Genomic DNA, 22,514 nt, shown 5'->3' on the forward strand with positions numbered 1-22,514 from the left:
ACAAAGAAAGAAAGGCACACATGGCGCTGACATCCGAAAAAATGTTCATTGCTGATGCAAGTGTCATGTATACAGTACAGCATATAGAGAGAAGCGTGCACAGAAAGAGAATAAAAGAGAACTAAGAAGAAACAAATAAAGGCGTCTTATCAATCAAGGTAATAAAAATTGCTTTAAAGGTTACGTTTTAAGAAAGCGTTTGAAATCTTCCAAACCGGTTTGGGTACTAATCTAACGTGGTGTAAAGGTATTGGACGAGAAACTAACACAAACTACGAAGGTTACCATTGTAATACGACGATTTATTACAAGACACTAAAGTCGCACTGGTAGTCTACGAACACTGATCGCGCGCACAGCGACAGACGCATCAGCGGTTCTTCGTCCTCTTATTCACTACAATGGCCCCCGGGAGAGAAGATGAGCCATCCTGGCGACTTACGGCGTAGGTAGGATCAGGGGGTCATAGTATGGCGTAAGTCGCCTGACATGAACCGTGTCACGCCCACGATGTCTAAGGTCGTGTGATGGCGTCACAGGTTCGACAACGTAGTTGACAGTGGATGTACGGGTTATGACGCGGTAGGGGCCATCATAGCGTGCAAGAAGTTTGGTTGAAAGGTCAGGGCTGTGCGGTGGGATCCACAACCAAACAAGAGAACCAGTCGGAAAACGTGGTGTAGGCACGCCACTGTCATTCCGCAGCTTTTGGCGACCTTGAGTGGCAAGGGTACGAGCGAGCTGCCTACAGTCCTCTGCGTATTTGGCGGCTTCGGACACTACGTGCATTCAGAAGGGTCGGGTCGGTATGGGAGCAGCATGTCCATTGTACACGAGGGCTCTCGTCCATATTTCAGAAAAAATGACGAAAAGCCAGTGGTAGCTTGTGTGGCCGTGTTATAGGCATATGTTATACGAACGGCAAAATAGTGTCCCAGTTACTTTGATACGAAGCCACGTACATAGTCAACATGTCACCGAGTGTGCGGTTGAACCGCTCTCTCAAGCTGTTCGTTTGCGGATGGTAGGTGGTAGACTTGCGATGAACAGTGCTGTATGCAGCGACAAGGGCTTGTAATACTTCGGACAGGAACACACGCCCCCGGTCGCTGAACAGTTCGCGTGGTGCTCCATGTCAACGAACGAAGTTCTGCAAAGATGAAAAATGCAACTTCGCGCACTTCTGCCATCGTCGCGTGCCACCTGCTAACTCTGCTGTTGCAACGCCTGGATTTGCCTATTCCCACGATGCTACCGGGCCTTCCATGCATCCCAACCCAGAGTTTTCGCCGTCTCCTCGATGCCCTTTCGGCAACCATTGTTCTCCGTCACCGCGTCACCACTCGGTTCCCCCTTACATCGTTGCCAGTCACCTAGCGAGGGAAACTAGTTACTGCAGTTCCGCAGGCACGAACTGCCAGCTTCGCGACTTCTACAAGGGATGCACAGTCGCCACACAATTTACTGGACGTTTTGGTCGAAGGAACCCCAAACTGCAGCCCCAGGAAGTGGGTCAGCAGTTTCTGTCAGACGAAAAGTTTTGTCGTAAGCTCAACAAGGTCACCACGCCGTTGTCTGGTTTGCTTCTGAGCACTGCGAGTGCACAGTATATAGCACCGCTTGCTCAATGTAACGCAAGGGCGGTCATTGACGGCCTTTTCTATGTTGCTGAATTTTCGCGCGGTCTTCATGTTCACATGACATCATTCTCCGCTGGGATTTCTTGTCTCACCATCGTGCCATCATCGACAGTGCCCGGGCCGAAGTAGCGCTTTTCCCGCTTTCCGATGCCCCGATGCCTGACCCTTATGCGAGTAAAGCGCCATGCTCATCGTTGTATCTGATACTGATATACTACCCGAAACGTCGGTTCTTCTGCCCATACCTTGCTCCACGGTGCCAGACGCTCAGGTACTTTTTACACCGTCGCCTATTTTTCTATGTCGCAAGGCTCTACCTCTCCCGTTTGCTGTCCTGAACACTGTATCTGGATTAGGTGCAATGCTTGTGTGTAACCATTAATACGCTGTGACCTTACATCGTGGAGAATCATTCGGTCGTATTCAGCCCCATGACCCGCTTCACATTCTCCATACTTCCGACGACACGGCCTGTTATCAGCTCGACGCCCTCACTTCTCCCGTGCTGTGCACCTCATCATCATCGTCGTCGTCGTAGTCGTCGCTAGACGTTATTGAATCTCTCTTGGACGCCGATCTGCCACCTCCGTACGGCCAGCAAGCCCTCGCGCTTCTTCAGAATTTTTGCTCGTCGTTTGATTGCGACCAACCATCCCTGGCATGTACGAGGACCGTCACTCAGAACGTCCACACTAGTTCCCATCCACCATTACGCCAGTGGCCATACCGCGTGTCGGCAGCCGAGCGACAAATAATTAATGAGCAAATCGACGACATGCAAATCGACGACACCATCCTTCATAACTACAAGTGGAAAACATGACTGTGCTACCTTGATGACATCGTCGTGTTTTCGCCAGATGTCCCGACGCATCACGTTCGCTTGCGTGGGATACTGACTTTCCTCACCTCTGCCGACCTCCAACTCAACATAAAAAGTGCCGTTTTGCTGCCCGCAAGTTAACACTATTGGGGCACGTTGTATTGAAGGACGGCGTGCTTCCCGACTCAGCCAAGCTTCGCGCGGTCGCAGAGTTTCCGATACCCACTACGTTTAAGGCACCCCGCAGCTTTATAGGGCTCTGCTCTTATTTTCGGCGTTTTGTGCACAATTTTGCAACTATCATCGCACCACTGACCAACTTGCTTATCGCTTGCAACGGCATCTCCGCGTGGTCAAATTCGTGTTATGAAGCTTTCAAGCAACTACGTCGCCTACTTACATCTCCACCGATTCTTCGACACTATGATCCAACAGCGCCCACAGAGGTACACATGGACGCCAGCGGCATCGGACTAGGTGCAGTCCTAGTGCAACGGAAAGACGGCTACGACGAGTACATTGTCGCATATGCGAGCCGCACTTTAAAGGCCGAGGCCAACTACCATGCGACAGAAAAGGAGTGCTTGGTCATTATTTGGGCTCTCGTCAAATTTCGTCCAAACCTCTTTGGGCGCCCCTTTGACATTGTTACCGACCACGACGCCCTTTGCTGTCTGTCCTCGTTGAAAGATCCGTCAGGTTTCCACGGCCGATGGCCACTTCGCTTACAAGAATATGACGTCCGCGTTGTCTACCGATCGGGCAGGAAGCACAATGACGTCGATGCGCTTTCCCGATCACCCATACCTTCCGATGTGGCTTCAGTGTCAACGCCCCTCGCATCCATGTCAACCATCAACGTCGCTGATATGCCGGACGAAAAGCGTAAGGATCCTCTTCTTTCCACTATGCTGAATTTCCTGCTTGGTCTGCTTCTACCCTTGCTGCGTCTAGATTGGCCTGTTTCCTCTTGACTAATTGTACTCTTTCTCTCTTCAATTTGAGACAAATCCTAGACCTCACTAACCTATGGTCACTACACATGGTGCCGAATGGAGCTTAACCTGCTGATCCTCATAGCTTGAATGGCCGATTCGATGCAAGACTGAAAGAAGGCGTGAAAGGCCATGGCTACGTGGCCTTTAATGGCACCCCATAGATTCTCGATTGGGTTAAATTCACAGTGGTATGGAGGGAGTCTTAACACTTCATGACCGTGTTGAGCAGCAACATTGTCTATACGGTACACACTGCCAGCGTAGGACGCGCTCACTCTCTTTGAAAGTTCCAACAGTTCGGCACGAACGATATCTGAAATCCAAGCAATTCTCTTAAGCCAATGCTTGTATGTCACCTTTTCATGTCAACGCTGTGGGCACTTTTTTTAGAGCGACACTAAGGTACGGCGCATTATCCATAGCAATGACGCTACTGGCAGGGGGCAGCAGTATAGTGGTAAACCCGTGTTCGACGTGTGTGCCGTACATCTCCGAATGGTAGCCCACATTACTGCCTTTCCTGGTGCTGAAGAAGTCTGCTGCACCGTTATTATTCTAGTGTCACTGCTTCCTGCGTGCACAAGGATCAGGTGGCCTCCCTTTCCGGATAGCGCTGCTGGACCCGTTGTTAGGCCCCTTAGGAAGGCGTTCTTAGTTGATGCCACTTTGCTGTCTTGCCATTCTTGCTACTTGGTACAACGGGCATTTACACACGTTTCATCCTGGTAAATGATTGCCCTGTGGCAAAATGGGATAAAAATATTTCTCTATACCGTAGCTGAAATTTTGTTAACAACGACAAAACGCCTGAAACTACCGGGGACAGCTTTCTGTGGCTCTGCGCTTGAAACTACGAGAAAGAAACGCCAGCTTGCGGGCCGGCGTATCTCGCTCGTGAGCATGTTCGAACAGTGCGTTTTATGGAAGCAGATACCTCGCTGTTCTAGCTTTACCTGCATAGCCACAAAAATTTGTCCCCGCGCCAGTGCGCAAGCAACAATTAAAACACCAAGTAAAGCACATGCTGCTATATCGCCGCCATTCAAGTGCATAAACATTCTGTTTTCTATTTCCGAGTGCCAAAATACACGGCAAAAGAACTCAACGTGCACTTCGCAAAATTATAAAGTGTGCTGCATACCTGTCCTGCTTCCGGAAACTCTTGATGGCTCTCAAGCCCCTCCAACGCTAGGCGATTATGTCGTCGCATCCGATGAGCACCAGCTCTCGTTGTCGTTTTCGTTTTCAAAAGTGACACTGATGTCATGCAACAGCCTCCATAATGTCGTCTTGCTGAATAGCGGCAGGTCATCGTCTTCGTTAAATGCTGTGTATGAAACGAAGTATAGGATCCGTTTCCTCTAATTCTTCCTTCTGAATAAGCTAACAATATTTTAATAACTTCTTTGAATTTGAATTTAAGGGTCACGTTGTGTTTAGCATAAAATTGCCTTAGTCGCTTTCAGCCAAAACCCAACAGAGCAAAAGCAGATAACGATCGACCTAAGCAAATCTGTAGCCATGCGTTGTCTTTGTTAAAACATGACAAGGTCAAAATACTAAAGACCACCCAGAAAGGTTCCAACAAATAACAGCGCTGAGAAGTAATTATTTTGTAGTCTGTTGGAATATTTCATAAACGATGCCAGATGACGCAAGTACAAACCGGAGCCTGAGGGCAGTCTATAATTCTGATGAAACAAAATGACTTACTGTTTATGTTTGGAGAAGGGAAATAAAAATAAAGAATTCTGCAAACACAATTTATTTGGAATAAGGTATACTTCAATGGAAAAAGAATGCGGCCACTCCAGTGGATTTGTCTTAGTGTGCGTAAGCATATCCACAAATTTCAGTTGGCCCACCCCCAAAAGAAAGTTGTCTAAACCACAATTTCAAGTTGCTCACCCCCATAATAAAATTGGCCCACCCAAAAATTTTGTCTTAGCCCACCCACAAATTGAATTTAGGCCACTGCAAATTTTAATTTGGCTTACCCCGAAATTTCATTTCGTCAACCCTAAATTTCAAGTTGGCCCACCACCAAATTTGGGCAGACTGACCCTAGAATTTACGTTGGACCACCCCGAGATTTCAAGTTGCCTACCCACAAATGTTGCAGCACCTCCAAATTTCAAATTGGCCCATTCAAATTTCAAGTTGGCCCACCCACAAATTAAGTTGGCCTAGCCTCGAGTGTCAAGTGGGCCCGCCGCCCACCTATAATTTTTAGATTGATTCACGCATAAATTTAAGTTAGCCCACCCACAAATTTCAATTTAGGCCACACCTAGAAAGTTTGCCAACCTCAAATTTTAGTTGGACCACCCATAAATTTCAGTTTGCTGACCTATAATTTAAGTTGACCCAACCTCAGATTACAAGTTAGCCTACCCCGGATTTCAAGTTAGCCCATACTCAAATTTAGGTTGTCCCACCCACAAATTATTGTTCGCACATATCCAAATTTCATGTTGGCCCACCCTCATTTTGTATGGCCCAACCTCAAGTTTAGGTTGGCCCACATATAGATTTCAATTTGGCCAATCCGAATTTTAACTTGACCATCCCCAAAGATTGAGTTGGCCACCCCAAAAAATATGTTTGCCCACCTGCGAATTTCAGTTGGCCTACCCTACAGTTCAATTTAGCCGACCCGAAAATTTCAAGTTCACCGACCCAAAATTTCAAGTTGGCCCAATCCTAGATTTCAACTTGACCCACCTTCAAATTTCCTTTGGTCCACCCCTATATCAGCTTCCCCATGCATTTTCAATGAAGCCCTATGCACCCCCCTATGGGTATTCTCTGACATCAATTTAATTGTTCCTTAAGAAACTACCAATCGTCTACATTCACTGTAATATAAGTGTTAAATGCCTTAGTTATGAAAATTACGGATTTTTGTTCCGATACAAGGCATTGTTTTCAAATGACGGGGCTGGGGTAATTGCCAAAGAATGCTTGTGTGTTAAAATTTTCCAAAAAGTATTAGTCTACATTTATGTTTGTGAAAAGGGGAATAATTTATTTTAGCTGCACATATTGCGAAGGGCAAGTTATTCTAAGTTATACCAAGTTATACTAAAGCTGCAAGAAGTGCAGCTTTAGTATAACCGATGTTCATGCTTTAAAATCTCACAAAAAAATTCACCGATTACTACAATACCCCCTAATGCGAAATTTGAGTGCAGCTCTATATCTATTTTCATTTCGCGATCTCGTGCAATCAATCTCGTGCAGCACGTTGCAAATGGAGCGAAGTGTGGCGCGACTGCCTCGCTAATCTGGAGACCGTGAGAGGCAGCATGTGAGGGACGCGTGGGAATGATTGACAGCAGCCGCTGCATGCAGACCTTCCAGACGACGCACACTACTCTGGCGCCATCTCGTAGACATCGCCGCAGCAAGGCCCGTCTTGTGCAGCATTACATTTTTCTTCTCACGCTTTCGATATACCCTCCCCCTCCACTTTCCATCTTTTGGTTCTGCTGCATCCTCCTGCTCCGCTTTCCTCTTTGCACTCTCTTTGCTATCGCCGTCTTCATCTTCCGCGACACTCAGCATTCACTCTTTCATCCTTCGCTGTGCTCGTTCACTTGGTTACAGCGAGGGTGCCGACGGGAACTGGCACCTAAAAGTTGCGCTCCAAAATAACCTCACACAGTCGCATTTACAGCGATGGAAATGATAGAAATTACACATACGGTCGAGGCGCGCTGGGGCTTTCTTTCTGAGGTGCTGTTCTGACATCAAAAGCGCATGCGCGCCTTCTGAATTAGAGTTTTGATGGTCTGCAGGAACGCGCGGTGCGTTTGACGGCAAAATTGGCGAAGCCAAGCGCAGTCAGGATTAAGCTGTGCTCAATGAGCGCTGCCGATCAAGGGCAGCGATCTTCCTTCACCGTGCTAGTACGTGCGCTGAGCGTCACACACATTAGCATTCCTGCTGAGCCGGTAGATAGAAACCAGATCACGGTGAAGACACTTGTCTGAGCAGAACATACCATCAAAAAGGTAAATCAATCTTATTATTTCTTTGGGGCTAAATAGCTCTGATATATTTGATTCAGTCTCATCTCGTGCAACATAGAGATGTGGTGCTGTCAACGCCATTGGTGGTGCTTTCCATTGTGCTATATTCCTGAAACGTCTCCAGCACAACGCTAAACCTTCTTAATGTTTTCAATAACTTGGCGGAAGTGAAAACTGCAAATTTTAATCGTGGCATTTATCTGCAATGCCGCGGTATTAAAACATTAGGCGAAAGCAGAGTTTCTGCATGCTGCGTAATAAAGAACAAAATGTTTTCGGTAGCCAAAAAACTTTTATGCACTGCAGCAGGCTAAGGAACATTTGTGGACTGAGATACATTGCACAGACTGGACCGCACTTGCCACAAGTAATGCGAGAAAACGCCCTTTCCAATGACGCCATAGTACCACACATGTTATAGCCGTATGCTATGCCCCTGGGCTATTGGAGGGAGATACGGAGAACCCTGCAGCTACTGCGAGGTAGGAGCTACGGATGCTGGCACAGCCCGCAGCTGGCCAATCGACCACGCTAGACAAGTGTGATTTCGTGTGTACAATTACTATTGATATAACCTTCACGTTCACAGCATAATTAAGCAGAGATGAATATAATATTACAAACCGAAAATTGTTAATAATTGAAAAGTATAGCAACTATGAAACATTCAACATATTTTACAGCACAACAGATGTAAAACGAAGATAATCAGAAAAAGTTGGTTGATCCTCTTTTTAGTGGAAATGGTGAGAGCACGAAAGTAAAATGTGCATTCCGAGAAGCAGTGGCAGCTTTATTGAGCATTCACAAATGCAATTTCGTAAATGTGTGCCAGTGTTTTAGTTATTAGCTTTACTCCAACAGCGCAGCAGGGACAATAGCAAGCACCAGTGCTTTTGCGCAGCGTAGGAAAGTTTATGGTAAAACCGTTTTGGTCGGAGAGTTTATGAAAGGAATGTGTCGCGCTGTTCGTAGAAAACTAATCTACGATTTATCATGGTAAAACTGTCTGTGTAGTCATAGTATTATATTATGGTGAAGAGAGTGCCACGATTCTGCGCAGCTTGTAGGTCTTCTCTCACTGTGCCGCCACAGTGGTCGTTGGAGAATAATGCATACTTAAGTGATAGACGGATGTAGGTATTGTATATAAGAGCGCTATGTAGAAGCCTTTTCGAAGGCACCTCAATGCGATGTCAGCTTTCACTGTAGCCTTCCAGTAAGAATGCTACATATATGAGCCCCAGCATGCTTGTACGTTGACACAGATTCGAGAGACGTGTTATCAATTGTATTTTGTGGGTAATAAATGAGGTACGACAAACGTGCGTTGAATTGTTATATAAATGTTAACATGAAGGATTGTATGTAGCCCTCGTCTTGTCCACACGAACGTCCATTGTCATCCAATCATCCGGAGGGATAGAATACTGCAGAGTAAAAAAAAAGGAAATGTATGTCAGAACAGAGGAAGGTTTTTCTCTTAAAGCGAAAGCATTTTATGCCCCCTTGTGCGAAAATTGGGCGTTGTAGGCGGCGGCGTGACCGAGCAATGGTACCAAAAATGGCCGACAGGTACAAACAGGAAAAACGCGTTAAAATAGCTCGGATTTACGTCAAAGTTCTCAGTTCCTGTAAGCACAATAAACTATTGGCTTTGAAACGAAAATTTAGTACATTTCGGTCTTCGTGGGAATCAAACCCGTGCCCCACGGGTGCTAGACGAGCATGCTTCTCCCCATGCTACGGCGGCTACAGTGTCCTGACTTACTAGAGGTGTGCCTAGTGCGTGCGTAATCGCACACACGACGTAGTAACCATCTGGCTGGATAAAGGTGTGGCATAGTGCGTGCGTCATTGGACACGTCACGGAACAGCCAATGGGGAGAAGGTGGTGCCACGTCATGAGTGCTAAAAATGAGCGCGCTGCCTCCCACTGGAAAACATCAATCGAAAACGTTTCACCAAAAGTACTGTGATGCTTTCACATTCCCACACGTAAGCAGTCTCAAGGGTCTCGGCCTATTTTTTTTTTCGTTCCAACATATGCTTCATGATATGGCTCAGAAATTAAGGAAAAAGCCGCTGTATCTCCATTCAACAAAGTTTCCATATCTCTAAAGCAGTGTTTTAGCAGTGTTAGACAGAGTTGAAAGAGTTTATGAAGAAGTTGGTGGTGATCCTATTCATTTCGAATGACGCCGAATATTTAAGTTTCCTGATGACGGCACGACTTCCTTCAGCAGCAATATAAGTGCCACTCATGAATAAGTAATCGGCAAGGGGCCGTAAATGCTGTTCTACGTTACCTATCGGACGTGAGAAAGCTTTTATATTTGTAGTTTTAGTAAAACATGTGTATTATACGTCAACCACGCGTAGCTTTATGGGTGAAAATGCGGTTGGGTTGTCTTTGTTGAACATTACGGGGCTTCCAAATTGTTTAGAAGTATGTATGACATATCTACAACAGAATGTATAAAATGACCAAGAACTTAACTGATTCCTTCAGCTCTGAGCTGACTTACTTTGACAGCAGTCTCCTCCCACAATAAAGGCATGTTGTTTGTTGGTGCCTAGTTTTCTCAAAATGGTTCGTGCGAACACGGTATAGGGGAGAACGGACCAGAAAGAAATGGTTGTACATATAAGGTTGCTTGTTGGGAGCTAGGGGCCATGGTCAAAGAAACATGAAATCTTTTAACGTGAAAATAAAATTATTATTCGAAGAAATAATGTATCAATGAATATAAATTTCATAATAATCGAGAAAGAAGAGTGTGTGACAGATGCATATCTTTACATGCTCTTCCGTGTTATTTAGGGAACTTCCTTTCTATATGATAAGGTAACACATGACACGAAAATAGAAATACACGCAAAGACACTATCACTCCTAAAGTTTTTATAGCCAAGTGTCTGACGGTAATATGTCTGGTAAGGGAACATATTAGGCATGTAAAAAATGCAATTAGGCATTTAGAAACCCCTACGGGTTCCTGGCTCACACGTGCTGGAGAAGACGCCGATCTTTATTTATAAGCCAGTATTTGCCGCAAGTAGCCTGAATAAAGCTCTCGGTCCTGTTAAGATTATCTTGCGATCTCTCAAGCAGGAGCGATTCCATGACAAGTCGAGTAGCCGGGTTCTTTTGCTTTTATCAATGTGTTGTCCTAGTCTACGCGATGCCTTCACGTGGTCCGCTATCATGTTGGACTTATGTTTCGTGTTTGTTAAATCCCACTTGTGTTCTTTTATTCTCCGCGTAAACATCCCAGCTTCTCCGATGTAGATGCTATTGCAATACACGTACATCTTACGTGGGAGCAACGTACAGTAGGTTGTTTACACACGAGATGAAAAAAAAAGCACCGTGGGGTATCCAGCAGCTCCGATTGATTATCGAGTTATTAATACTTGGCTAAAAGTATCTCTCTTTTGAGGGAAATAAAACAAACGCATCAACAAAAGCATACTTTGGAATTCAAAAGCAAGAAGAAATCGGGCCATAATTGTTTACCAGGTCGCTAAATTCTCTTCAAACTCCACTTCCAAGATCGCAGTGCACTCTGAACTGAAGTTAGAGCCCGGCAATTTCACAAGCATATTCCAAGCAGTAGGCTGCTTCACATTTCACGGATTAGACCACATGGACCACGCAAAAGTAACGGTAGGAAGACTACTACGTAGCCTCTTATCGTTCAATCCGTGTAGCAGTACAGAGCAAAAACGTTGTGCTTGGAAAATGCTCTAAGCAGTGATTCTTTAGTTTGTTGTTTGAGTCAATCAGCCTGTCAAGGAAATTCAATATAAAACCTGACAAAATTTAACTGCGTAACTGAATAAACTCAAAGCTCAAGCCAAATGGTAAAAGTGCCGTGGCTAATTTAGTTCAGGCAATATGGTCGAATAGTGCAGTTACTACTATTCTGCCAAAGTGGTTCTCTCATGCACAACAATACCAGCTACGTAAGTATGCCTCGTTAATTGTATGTAAATCACTTTGCAGTTTAGGGATGAGTGAGAACAGGAATGAAACACGTTAACAAGTAACGTACGGCGCATAAATACAACAAAGGGGCAAAAATAGAAGTATCAGAGCTAAGGAATGATGCACTTGGTTTCATTCTACACCGAACCTGTATACCTCTACGAGCCAAGGAAATTTTCGTGTCAGCGTAAGCAAGAAACGCCAGGCTGAAAATTGAATAAAAACAGCATATATCCTTTGCAATCAGGCATATAGAACTCTGCTGTGCAGTCTTTTTCAAAGGAAAAACCACAAAACAAGCATCAAAGCCGTATGTCGGATGATAAGGCGCATGTGAACAATGGGAACACCCTCCGACGCGTTCCGGTGAAGAATAGGTTTGCAACTGCTTCAAAAGGGGTTGACATCATTCAAAACCCTCGCGAAAGCAGTGTCTCTGGTTTCACTTTTTGTAGAGCAACGTGTGGGAATTCAAGTGACGTCACAATAGGTAATGGTTGTGGGTGTCGTTCATAGGGTTCGTTTTCCCGGGTGTGTTTCCCGGTAAAGCGGATTACGGTTGCGTAAGCTACTCCGAGTGGCAAAGTACCCAACAGCATAGAAATCACGTAGTGATGTCACCACGTTCTTCATGACACCACGCACAGTAAAGATGCCAGAAGGACAGCGTTAATATAATGTCGTGGTGAAGTAATAACTGGTGTGGTTAAGTACATATCACTTGTCTCTGGTTTCACTCTATGTAGAGCCACGTGTGTGAATTCAAGGCACCTCACAATGGTAATTGTTGTGGGTATCGTTTACAGCTTCCGTGTCCAACCACATTTACAGCGTGGATTGGAGCCACATTTTCTTATTCAGTCCTTTTATTTTGCGTTGTGTGTTACCTATTCAATAGCAACCAAGTGGTCCGCAACCGAGAACTTGTGCAACAGTGTACTTAGGCACCAGACTCTGCAGCTGTACGCCTATTGTTATGCCGTGAGTCGGTAAAACTTTCAAATTTGAATTTCTATACTACCGCCGAAAAGGGCAACCCGCGCGCTTACTTTAACCGCACAAAGATGCGGAGCACATGCGATTTTCACAATGTCTTCCAACACATTGCTTGTGCATTGTATGAGCCAGGTTCAATGACAAACTGAGACTGAAAAGGCTGCAACCTAAGCTGCTCGCAGATTGACAAGCCAAATCGAGAAATCTATACTGCTAGCTCACTGTCACATGGAAAAGAATGAAATTTTCATGTAGTTAAAAAAGTGTAAATCACAAGTTTAGGCAGAAGAACAACAAATATTTATGAAATATAAATAGAAAAAACAAATAGTCCATCCTCTTTGCCGCAGAGTTATTGGAAATTTTAACGTATAATTTTGAAGAAAACCAAAATTCAATTTAAGAAAAAATACCATAACTGTCGAATTGGTTTGCTACCTAAATCATCTAGGTTGCTGAGCAAGGACGCACTGTGCAATTTGTTTTCTTTTTTTCTTCAAAAAACAACGAAGAAATGCGTTTAATTCAATCAAACTATCTCCTAAAAAGACAGGGATAGTTTGATTTTATGGCATTGCTATACGCAGGGTAAAACATTTTGCAAAACTGAAAGCAAAGTTTGGTGTCAACTATTATGAAAACTTCAATCACTTTGTATGCAACGTCAATATATTTCTAGAAGAGGAGGAAAACACGGACTAATAACGTACGACAAAATCTAATATAATGCAGTACAGATGATTCCATGACAAAAATGTCAAGCATTTCTATGTATTGAAGTAAATCTTCGTTAAAGGTTACAAAAAATACAAAATTTGTAGAGGTGCAGGAACAATGAATCCATAGTCTTTTTATTCCGCTTTTTATACAGAGTATAATCGTACCTTTATCATGAGTTGCCATGTATATATCTTGTTCATGCATTCGCTTTGAGTTCTTCTCTCCATTTTGTTTAGGTTTGTTTTTTTAGCGGTGTAAGAGCTCGTAAACATTACTTCGTCCTCTGAACAGCGGAGCTGTTTAAAGTCGAGGTTGATCCCCACGGAGCGATGGTGTTCGCATTTTCGAGCGAAGGAGAGCGAGATAAATAAAGGAAACAAAACAAACCTGCTTTGCGAGGCGGGATTCGAACCCGGGTACCAACGATCCGAAAGCGAGAGTCATAGCCACTAGGCTATACAACCACGCTTGCAGAACATGAATTTATGGGAACCATATGATTGTGCTGGACTGACGATTGCCACCCAACTTACTAGGGCCGAGGAAAAGAGCAAATGAGAGCGACAAAGAAAGAGAGAAATAGAAGCACAAATAGAGAGAAAGAGCAAGAAGCAGGATTTGAACACGGGTACTCATGGTCCGAAGGCGAGCGTCATACCCACTATGCCATAGATACATCCACCTTTCTTTTTGTTTATTGTCTCATTTGCAAAATTCACTCATTAACCATCACGTGAAAAGCATGTGTAACATTTACCCACCATCACGATTGCAATCACATCAAAATTGTCTTAATTTTGTCAACTGTTCTAACGTCGACAACCAATCAGTGGGGGCATTGATGCGCTTTCTGCACCTCCATAAATGCGTTTACTCTCTCTCGGAAGTACAATGCTACACATCCATGCATGCAGAGCTTTGCTGTTTCATCAGATTTTACAAGCGTGCAGCTGACTTAACTTTTTTTAAGACAAATGTGCTTACCACAACGACAGATTCTTTGACCAGCTGTCTCCTCGCATTTGACGGCGTATGGAAGTTTACACAGCCCTTTCCACGCGACTGAGCAGCTGGTTGCGTGCCGCACTGTAAGAGAAAAAATAAAATTATTTTCTGCAGATCACACTACACAACTTTATATCTATGTCGACAGCCAGAAATTGTACGAGTAAAAATGTTTCGCTACTATATTGAGTTTAGTTATCTTTTCCAGGAAGCTGCAACGACTTCTATCAGCGATTACTTTATTTCCTATTTGCATTCTTAGCCTACATCAGTGACACTGGTCCTGTCTATCTCTACTCTTTTTCGTCGTTCTTCACCTTAATTTTGTTAAATTTCACCCGCGTTCGGCGGATTCAAGCCACCGTCACAGCGGAGCCTCAAACCGAGTAGCCCGATGCTTCAGCGCTGTACCATGGATGCCCCCAGGCAGTGAGATAATTATTGCTAGAGCTGCCACTTCGCGCGTCCGCCGCCCAGACTAGAGCCCAACTGTAGCGCAGGCATTATACATGAAATGCATGACACGTTTCGACGCTGGCAATTACGTTTATCGCTGGATTGCTTGCATACTTATCGCAATAATGGAGACAAAAATCCCGAGATTGTTTCTGTGGGAATTTTAGGCAAAGACAAGAGTCGTGGATTGCGGCTACGAAAAGGTAAAGAAGAAAATCAGCTCTGCCTCTACTCAATAGTAGATCCGGGACACCTCATTCTTTTTGCTTACCTTTAAAACTATCGCTTTCCTTGAGAAAAAGTAGCGGTGCCCTTCTTGCATGAAGTAAACTATGCAATAATAACGTATTTTTAAGGAAGGGCTTTGCCGAAACTGTGACACAACGTTTCCTCATATCACACCGCCAACGGTAGAAGCTGTGCTGCTAAAATTGTGCAACTATTCCTCCACTTGGCTTTTCTTCCTACACTCCTGTACAAAACGTACACCAAAGAAAATAATTGCACGACACAAGGGGCTAGTTGGTGTTTTCTTTCATAATTAATAAAGCGTGAAGGGTCGGAGATGGCAAAAACACAGGATAATGATATCATCCTGGATTCATCTCTCGCCTTTCTTCCTTCGGGCTTTAATAACCTTGAAAGAACAATTTTTGCTTTGCCCAAGAAGAGGTAAACAGCGGATGTAGAAGTGTTCCTGCGAAATGATATTTGTTGCGTTACCGCATGATCCGCTGATCCCTTAAACTCAATTCTAAGATCAGTGTAAAGCTTAACCGAGACATGTGTTACATGCTAGGTTGTTTACAAAACTTAAAGCGAAGCTTTTTTGGAAACCGCCCTGCTCCTACCTTCCTGACCGTGGGTGCGGACTGCTACTGCTGCTGTTGGTCGTGCGTTCTCGCCGAATAGCAGAAACCCGACTGCGGGACAGCGGTGTCATCTACAAGTGATGGCCCACACTACTTCGCAAGCACAATTTGCGTGTTTTTCTGGTATTCGCAAGCTTCTTTCACGCTCGCAAAAGCAGTTTTATGTAGCCCGTATTAAGCCACAGAAATATCTATTGAAAGTTTTTCATGTTGCTCTACAATTTTCTCATTGACACTTCTAATCTCATTAAAATATATGAGGAGAAAAACTAATTAGGTAATTACATGGAATGAAAGAAATAATCTGGTATCTGTAAGCGACGGAAAACAACTTTACTTTGGTTCTGTCTAGCTGCGTGGCATTAGCATATTTTTAAATCATGGTGCATAATAGTTGAAACACCCTGTGTAGATTTCAGCAGGATACGTTGGATATGCAGCATCTATTTTTGCCCATCAAGCTGCGTAGCTTTCGGAAGTTTACAGTACTATCACTGGACATTACTGGCAAATGAAGTCAACGAGTAAAACTATTAGGTGCACGTTAGATATTTTGCACAAAAGAACGCTGCCCTGAAGAAATGTATACATCGGAAGTCGGATAAATTTCTAATGCAGTTGTAGAGTTTTCGCAGCCCCACATAAACAAATAAATGAACTTGTTTTTAAGAACGTCTAGCGCATACTTAATGCTAGCGAGGACACAGTGGAAATGTGTAGGAATCTGCCAATCCTATAGGTGGGACAAGGGTGTTTGATTACTACCTCTTTAGCTTCATCTTTGAAGGAGTTCAATTGTGAATATTTTATGATAATGTATGCCTTCTGTCCTACTTACGCGTATCCATAGTTGTTCCAGCTATGGTAAACTCTTAAAAAAGTAACATGGTCGTAACAGAAGCTCAAACGGTTTCCTGGCCATATTTTAGAAAAACTTCAATATATTCCGCTACGTACACAAACCAACCAGTGAAACAATTCAACAGACCACGGTCCATAACATAATAAACAAGCTTGGAATAACTTTCCTTCAAAAGCGCGTCAGTTTTCTGCTGAGGTGACTTAATAGGTACTTGCAAAAAATAAATACACCGATTTTTAAATCCCAAGATGACAAGTATTTTCGATACTTTACACTTGTCTTTGATACTGAGTAACTTTATTACAAATTCTACTGCAAGGACTGCTAGAATCAAGATACAAGAATTACTCTCGCCGACACGAAATGGTCCCCGTGCTCGTTGCTCTCTTCCGCAAGACAAAACAAAAAGAAAGAACATAAAAAAAACATGCTGGACGTCCATCACTTACCGTATTAAGTAGGCAGCAAGCCTAGTCCCTCCACCCCCTCACTACCCCGTGTGCATTGATGAAGCTGCCCGGAAGGTTAGCCTGGATCCACCGCTATAATACGTGCTCTAAAATGCTTACCACACTTGCACTGGCACTGAGGGTACATAACCATGCAGCACAGCTTGCTGGTGGTGACGTCGCATGGAGTCGACGGCGAGGAACATGAGCGTGCAGTAGTTCTTGCTGCGTTTGAAGTCGAATCGAAAATACAACAGTTGAATTCTTTCTCTCGGATGCTTTCAATCACATAAAAAAACAACCTTAAGAAGATTGAGTGGGTTTTATTCTGGACAATCTCTATAGGACTAGCACAAAGTAGTTGAACATATCATTCCAGAAACCGTTGTTATATTTCAGCTCGTGTTGTGTTAAGGTTGTTACAACCAATGACATTTTTTATTGTAAGAATAGTCATATGTCTTAGCAAGTGACATGGCTAAATAATGCAACATTGCACATTTGTTTCGGCTAGAAAGATGCAAAAATAAATACGGGAACTCACCCTGCGCATTTCCAGTTCCTGTTGTCCCACCGAAACTAGTACTTGGTGGTAGTGCTTGCAGTTGTGGTACTTGAACTGCGGTACAAGTCGGGAAGATAATGCGTGTTTTTTTAATTGTATCTAAAAAAGTAAGCGCGCCTTTGCTAAAAAAATGTTTTCAACAATATGTCATCTGCATGGCTTCTTGGATAACGGCAATGTGTTTAATCGTTGCGTACCTTTGGCCAGGCAGTTAGTAATGGCTAATTCACACTAGCCGACGCGACATCGATTTTGGTCTGCCAACTGTTGGCGACAGCAGTTTACAGGACTGAAAACGCTGTGGCCAACGCCTTAAAGGAAGGAAAATACTGTTGCCAACATTCGGCAGACCAAAATCGGGGTCGTTTCGACCTAGTGTGAATGGGCCCTAAATAGTCTGATGCGGTTGCTCGGAAAAACTGTCTTGCGCTCGTACCATTAAACACAAAAAAGAGGCACACATCGAACTACTATATATGAAATTACCCAGGGAAGATAACGAAAAATAGAAACCATCCTGAATAAATAACGCACTGTTTTATCTGGAACATCAGCAACAATTGGCGCAGTACAGTTTAGGTGTACAGGCATTTAACACCTTCCTGACGTCAGGCGCACACCTGAGGAAGCCGTGAACGGCGTGCAATAGTGGTCCCGTTGACATCACCAGTCATCGTGGATGGTGTGATGGATGCGACAAAGTGCTGTAATACTTTCTTTATCCATAAGTGGAGACTGTTGTCGTTTTTTTATATTTCCCAAGTCGAGCTCTCACTGCCAAGTTATTGTTCATGTAAGCCTTGGCACATGTAAACGTAGGCACTCTGATGTGGGTTTCCTCTTGGAAGGAAACCCACCTATCGGGAAGTTGGTGGCATGGGGCCGCTAGGCTTCTTTTGCTTTCCGCTTTCACTATAAAAACGTCTATTTTTGCAACCTAACATTTAGCACTGAGGCTGCTCTGTCTCTGCGCTACCTGAAAAGTAGCTTTGTACACAGTACAAGATTTCTTTGTAGGTTGCACCTTCTTCGATAGATAGTACACTTTCGCACTGCATTTGAAAAATTACCGATGAACATATGCTACCCAAAATTCAGATTAATCAATTATTTGTTACTTAAATTGTGAAAAAAGCAGCTGACTTGGGAATAACAAATAGTTACTGATTCCAGAGATATCCTAACGTTTGAGGAACCACACAACATCGAAAACATCAGCCATGGTCGCTTGGTGGTTTTGTCATTACGAAGCTCAGCCAGAGGTGCAAGGTTCTATACTGGCCATGGTGGCGATATTTCCTTGGGCGTGAAGTGCACCAGCGATATTATAGTTACATTTAGAGGCACGTCACTGAACCACCGGCGTTCAAAATAGTTCCGGAGTTCACAACTCTGAGGTTTGTCATAATCAGACACTGGTATTGTCTAGTAAAACCAGATCATTCAACATGTTTATTGAAAACGTAGAAAACAGCGGCCATAAGGCAATATGTATTATGCAATGACGAGGTGCTTGTGCTAAGCGTAGTGCTAAAGAAAAGCACTCAGATGAGCGAAAAGTGCGCTACAACTCACGGACTCTTCCCTCGTCATTGTTTTTAATGGTAAATTGTTTACTCTGAACCGAAACAAACCAACCAAGCGTTTCACCCTTTACAACTTTCGACTATATTTTCGCATTAACCTCCCCCCTGCCATTCCTTTGGCATTCCCCTCCCCCCTTGCAATATATAAGCGCCAACTTGGGCATAGATCTTGATTTCTGTCAGCCAAACTTTGGTACGCGTGGGCTGCTATCTATTATTCACGAAATTACGTGTACTGCAGTGTTGCTTCTTTGTTTCTGCTTAAAGGTAACCGCCAGTCTGCTTTCAAAGCCCTAAATCAAGACCCAACAACTGAAATCAAATGCCCGCAAGTGAAAACGCTAAAACAATTGACCACATGCGTTGTGTGGTAAATACATTACATTAACTTCTGTTCATTGCGTGGGAGGCTATATTTGTTGGTTTTCTGTGGGTGTCTGGGCTTGTCTCATGTGTTTTGTGTCACGTGGTCAAGGCGCCCACTTGGGAAACTGCACAGAAGCCGTTCTTGCCGAACGTAATCATTGATTGACAATACTCGATAAAAAAAGAACAAGATGATCTGACAATATTTATGTCGTACATCAATAATTAGTTACCAGTCGAACAGACAGCGTGCCGGGTTATTCTACGTCATTCATGGATATCGTGGGCAGATAGCTTGCCTGTGTTCAGAGAAATGACTACAGTTGAATTTTGCTGGGAGTAACTGCGTTCTTTTAAGTCATTTTTTACACAGCCAATGCTCTTGATGTATCATTTTATTTATATGTGTTTGTGACTCAATCTGCGAGTTACAAAATGACCACTTTGGGTACACTGATATTGAGGGCCCCAAGCATGCAATTGTGTCCATGACGATAAAGGCAGGGTGAAATGCTGAGTGGAATTGAAAGCCGTGGAGTGGGTCGAAGGCTCGTTGTGCCGACCGCACGGTGCGGGTTAAGCAATGAAGCCGCGTGCTTAAACCATGCAACCGCCACTAACCTCACTTTTCAGAATTCTCTAGGCACTCTAATATTTTTAGGCTCACAACGGTGTCATAAATGAAAACAGCAATCATATCGAACATATTGTAGGATATAAAGTTACGCCTATATTAGGACAGGTGCTTTTCCATATTTGCTCTCTACATAAGAACATTGTCAGTCTCTATCGCTCTCCAAAGATACAACAGCGTTCTTGTCCTGATGTTTACCCTTGGTGCTGATCGCAGAGAGCGTATAAAGGTTTGTGAATTTAACTACTACCACCAAAAAGCAAAGCGTGAAAGCGTCCGCGAGAAACATGCAGTAGATCTTGCTGTCGCGTTTCAGAACGCAGATATTAGACGGAATATGAAATATTTTCAAGCAGTTTTTCGTTCGGAACTCTCAGAAATGGCTAGTGATAAAGATTAGTGAGCATTGAACATATTCGTATACATCTTCAAGCTCTGAAAGCACTGCGCTTACCACAACGACAGACTCGTTGGCCAGCATTCTCGTCGCATTTGATGACGCGTGGTGGTTTACACTGCTCTCCCCATGTAATTGAGCAGCTTATCTTATGCTGTACTGTAAAATAGTAAAGAAAGCAAAGTTATTATTCCAAACCAAGTTTCTAATCAAACTCAGCCATCTGCCCTTAATCCAGTGTCATAAAATAAACGCGTGAAACTATTTTATGTGCATGTTAGATATATTGTATAGAGTCAAACGCTGCCCTAAAGAAATGTGCACATCGGAAGTCGCAAAATATTGTAAAGCAGTCGTAAAATTTTCGGAGCCCCACATAAGTCAATAAGGAAACATGTCCCTTTGAGAACTTCTATTGCATGCCGATGGCTAGCAAGGACCCACTGTAACTGTCGAGGTGTTTGCAAAATTCTATAAGTGGAACAAGGGTGTTTGATTATTGCCACTTCAGCTTCATCTTTGAAGGAGTTCAATTGTGAACATTTTATCATAATGTATGCCCTCCGTCCTTCCTACGCATACCCACAGCTGTGCCAGCTATGGTAAACTCCTAAAAAATACCATAGTCGTAACATAAGCTCTTTCAGTATCCTGCTGTGTGTTTTAGAAAAAAAATATTTTCAACTACGTACGCAAACCAAGCGGTGAAACAATTCAGCAGACCATGGCCCATAACCTTATAAACAAGCACGGAATAAACTTTCCTTCAAAAGCGCGTTAGTTTTCGACTGATGGTAAATAATAGGTACCTGCACAAAACAACTCTGTTGATCTTTGCGCACCACTAAGAGAAGTTTTTTCAACGCTTTACACTAGCATGTGATCATTAGTATTTTTATTACACATTCCACTACAAGCACTCATACAACCAAGATACAAGATCTACTCTTGCCGACACGAGATGGTTTCCGCGCTCCCTGCCCTCTTCCCCAAGACAAAACAAAACAAATAAAGCAGCAAAGAAAAAACCATGCTGGTCCTTCATCACTTACCATGTTAAGCCTTTAGCGAGCCTAATCCCCTCACCCCTCCCTCCCTCGTGTGCATTGATGGAGCTGTCCTGATGGCTACCCTGAATTTACCGCTATAATAAGTGCTCTGAAATGCTTACCACACTTGCACTGGCACTGAGGGTACATAATCATGCAGCACAGCTTGCTGGTGGTGACGTCGCATGGAGTCGACGGCGAGGAACATGAGCGTGCAGTAGTTCCTGCTGTGTTTGAAATCGAATCGAAAATACAACAGTCGAATTCTTTCTCTCGGATGCTTTCATTCAAGTAAAAAAAGAACAACCTTAACAAGATTTAGTGGGTTTTATTCTGGACAATCTCTATTGGACTAGTACAAAGTCTTTGAACGTATGATTCCAGAAAACGTGTTATATTTCAGCTCGTGTTATGTGAAGGTTGTTGCAACTAATGACATTTTTTATTTTAAGAATAATCATATGTCCGGCCAAGCGACATGGCTAAATAATACAACATTGCACATTTGTTTCGGCTATAAAGATGCAAACATAAATAATAGAACTCACCCTGTGCATTTCCTGTTCCTGTTGTCCCACCGAAACTAGTACTTGGCGGTAGTGCTTGCAGTTGTGGTACTTGAACTGCGGTACAAGTCGGGAAGATAATGCGTTTGTTTTATTGTATCTAAAACACTAAGCGCGCCTTTGCTAAAAAATGTTTTCAACAATGTGTCATCTGCATGTCTTCATGGATAATGGAATTGTGTTTAAGCTTTGGCCAGGCAGTTAATAATGGCTAATTCACACTAGCCGACGCGACATCGATTTTGGTCTGCCAACTGTTGGCGACAGCAGTTTACAGGACTGAAAACGCTGTGGTCAACGGCTAAAAGGAAGGAAAACACTGTCGCTAACAGTTGGAAGTACAACATCGGTGTCGTGTCGACCTAGTGTGAATGGGCCTTAAATATTCTGATGCGGTTGCTCGGAAAAACTGTCTTGCGCTCCTACCATTAAACACAAACAAGGGGCACACATCGAACTACTATACATGATATTAACCGCGGAAGATAACAAAAAATAGAAACCA

General features: G+C 43.6%; 1 protein-coding gene across 6 annotated transcripts in view; it reads right to left on the minus strand.

Annotated features, from left to right (window-relative positions):
- LOC119458016 (uncharacterized) overlaps positions 1-22,514 on the minus strand; it is a 210,529-nt gene that overhangs the window by 164,639 nt on the left and 23,376 nt on the right. For 3 of the 6 annotated variants that reach the window (XM_049670636.1, XM_049670631.1, XM_049670635.1), the window contains 4 exons: positions 21,992-22,066; positions 21,566-21,670; positions 20,452-20,553; positions 17,391-17,465 (listed from right to left, as the gene is read on the minus strand). In XM_049670636.1, the coding sequence (XP_049526593.1) occupies positions 17,391-17,465; positions 20,452-20,553; positions 21,566-21,670; positions 21,992-22,066 (357 nt within the window). Of the gene's footprint in view, positions 1-8,271; positions 8,926-14,186; positions 14,289-16,966; positions 17,072-17,386; positions 17,466-20,451; positions 20,554-21,565; positions 21,671-21,991; positions 22,067-22,514 lie in introns of those variants that run through there. The other 3 variants (XM_049670633.1, XM_049670634.1, XM_049670632.1) reach the window with 3 other exon arrangements.

Source organism: Dermacentor silvarum, chromosome 7 (assembly GCF_013339745.2).
Source record: "Dermacentor silvarum isolate Dsil-2018 chromosome 7, BIME_Dsil_1.4, whole genome shotgun sequence".
Lineage (NCBI taxonomy): Eukaryota > Metazoa > Arthropoda > Arachnida > Ixodida > Ixodidae > Dermacentor > Dermacentor silvarum.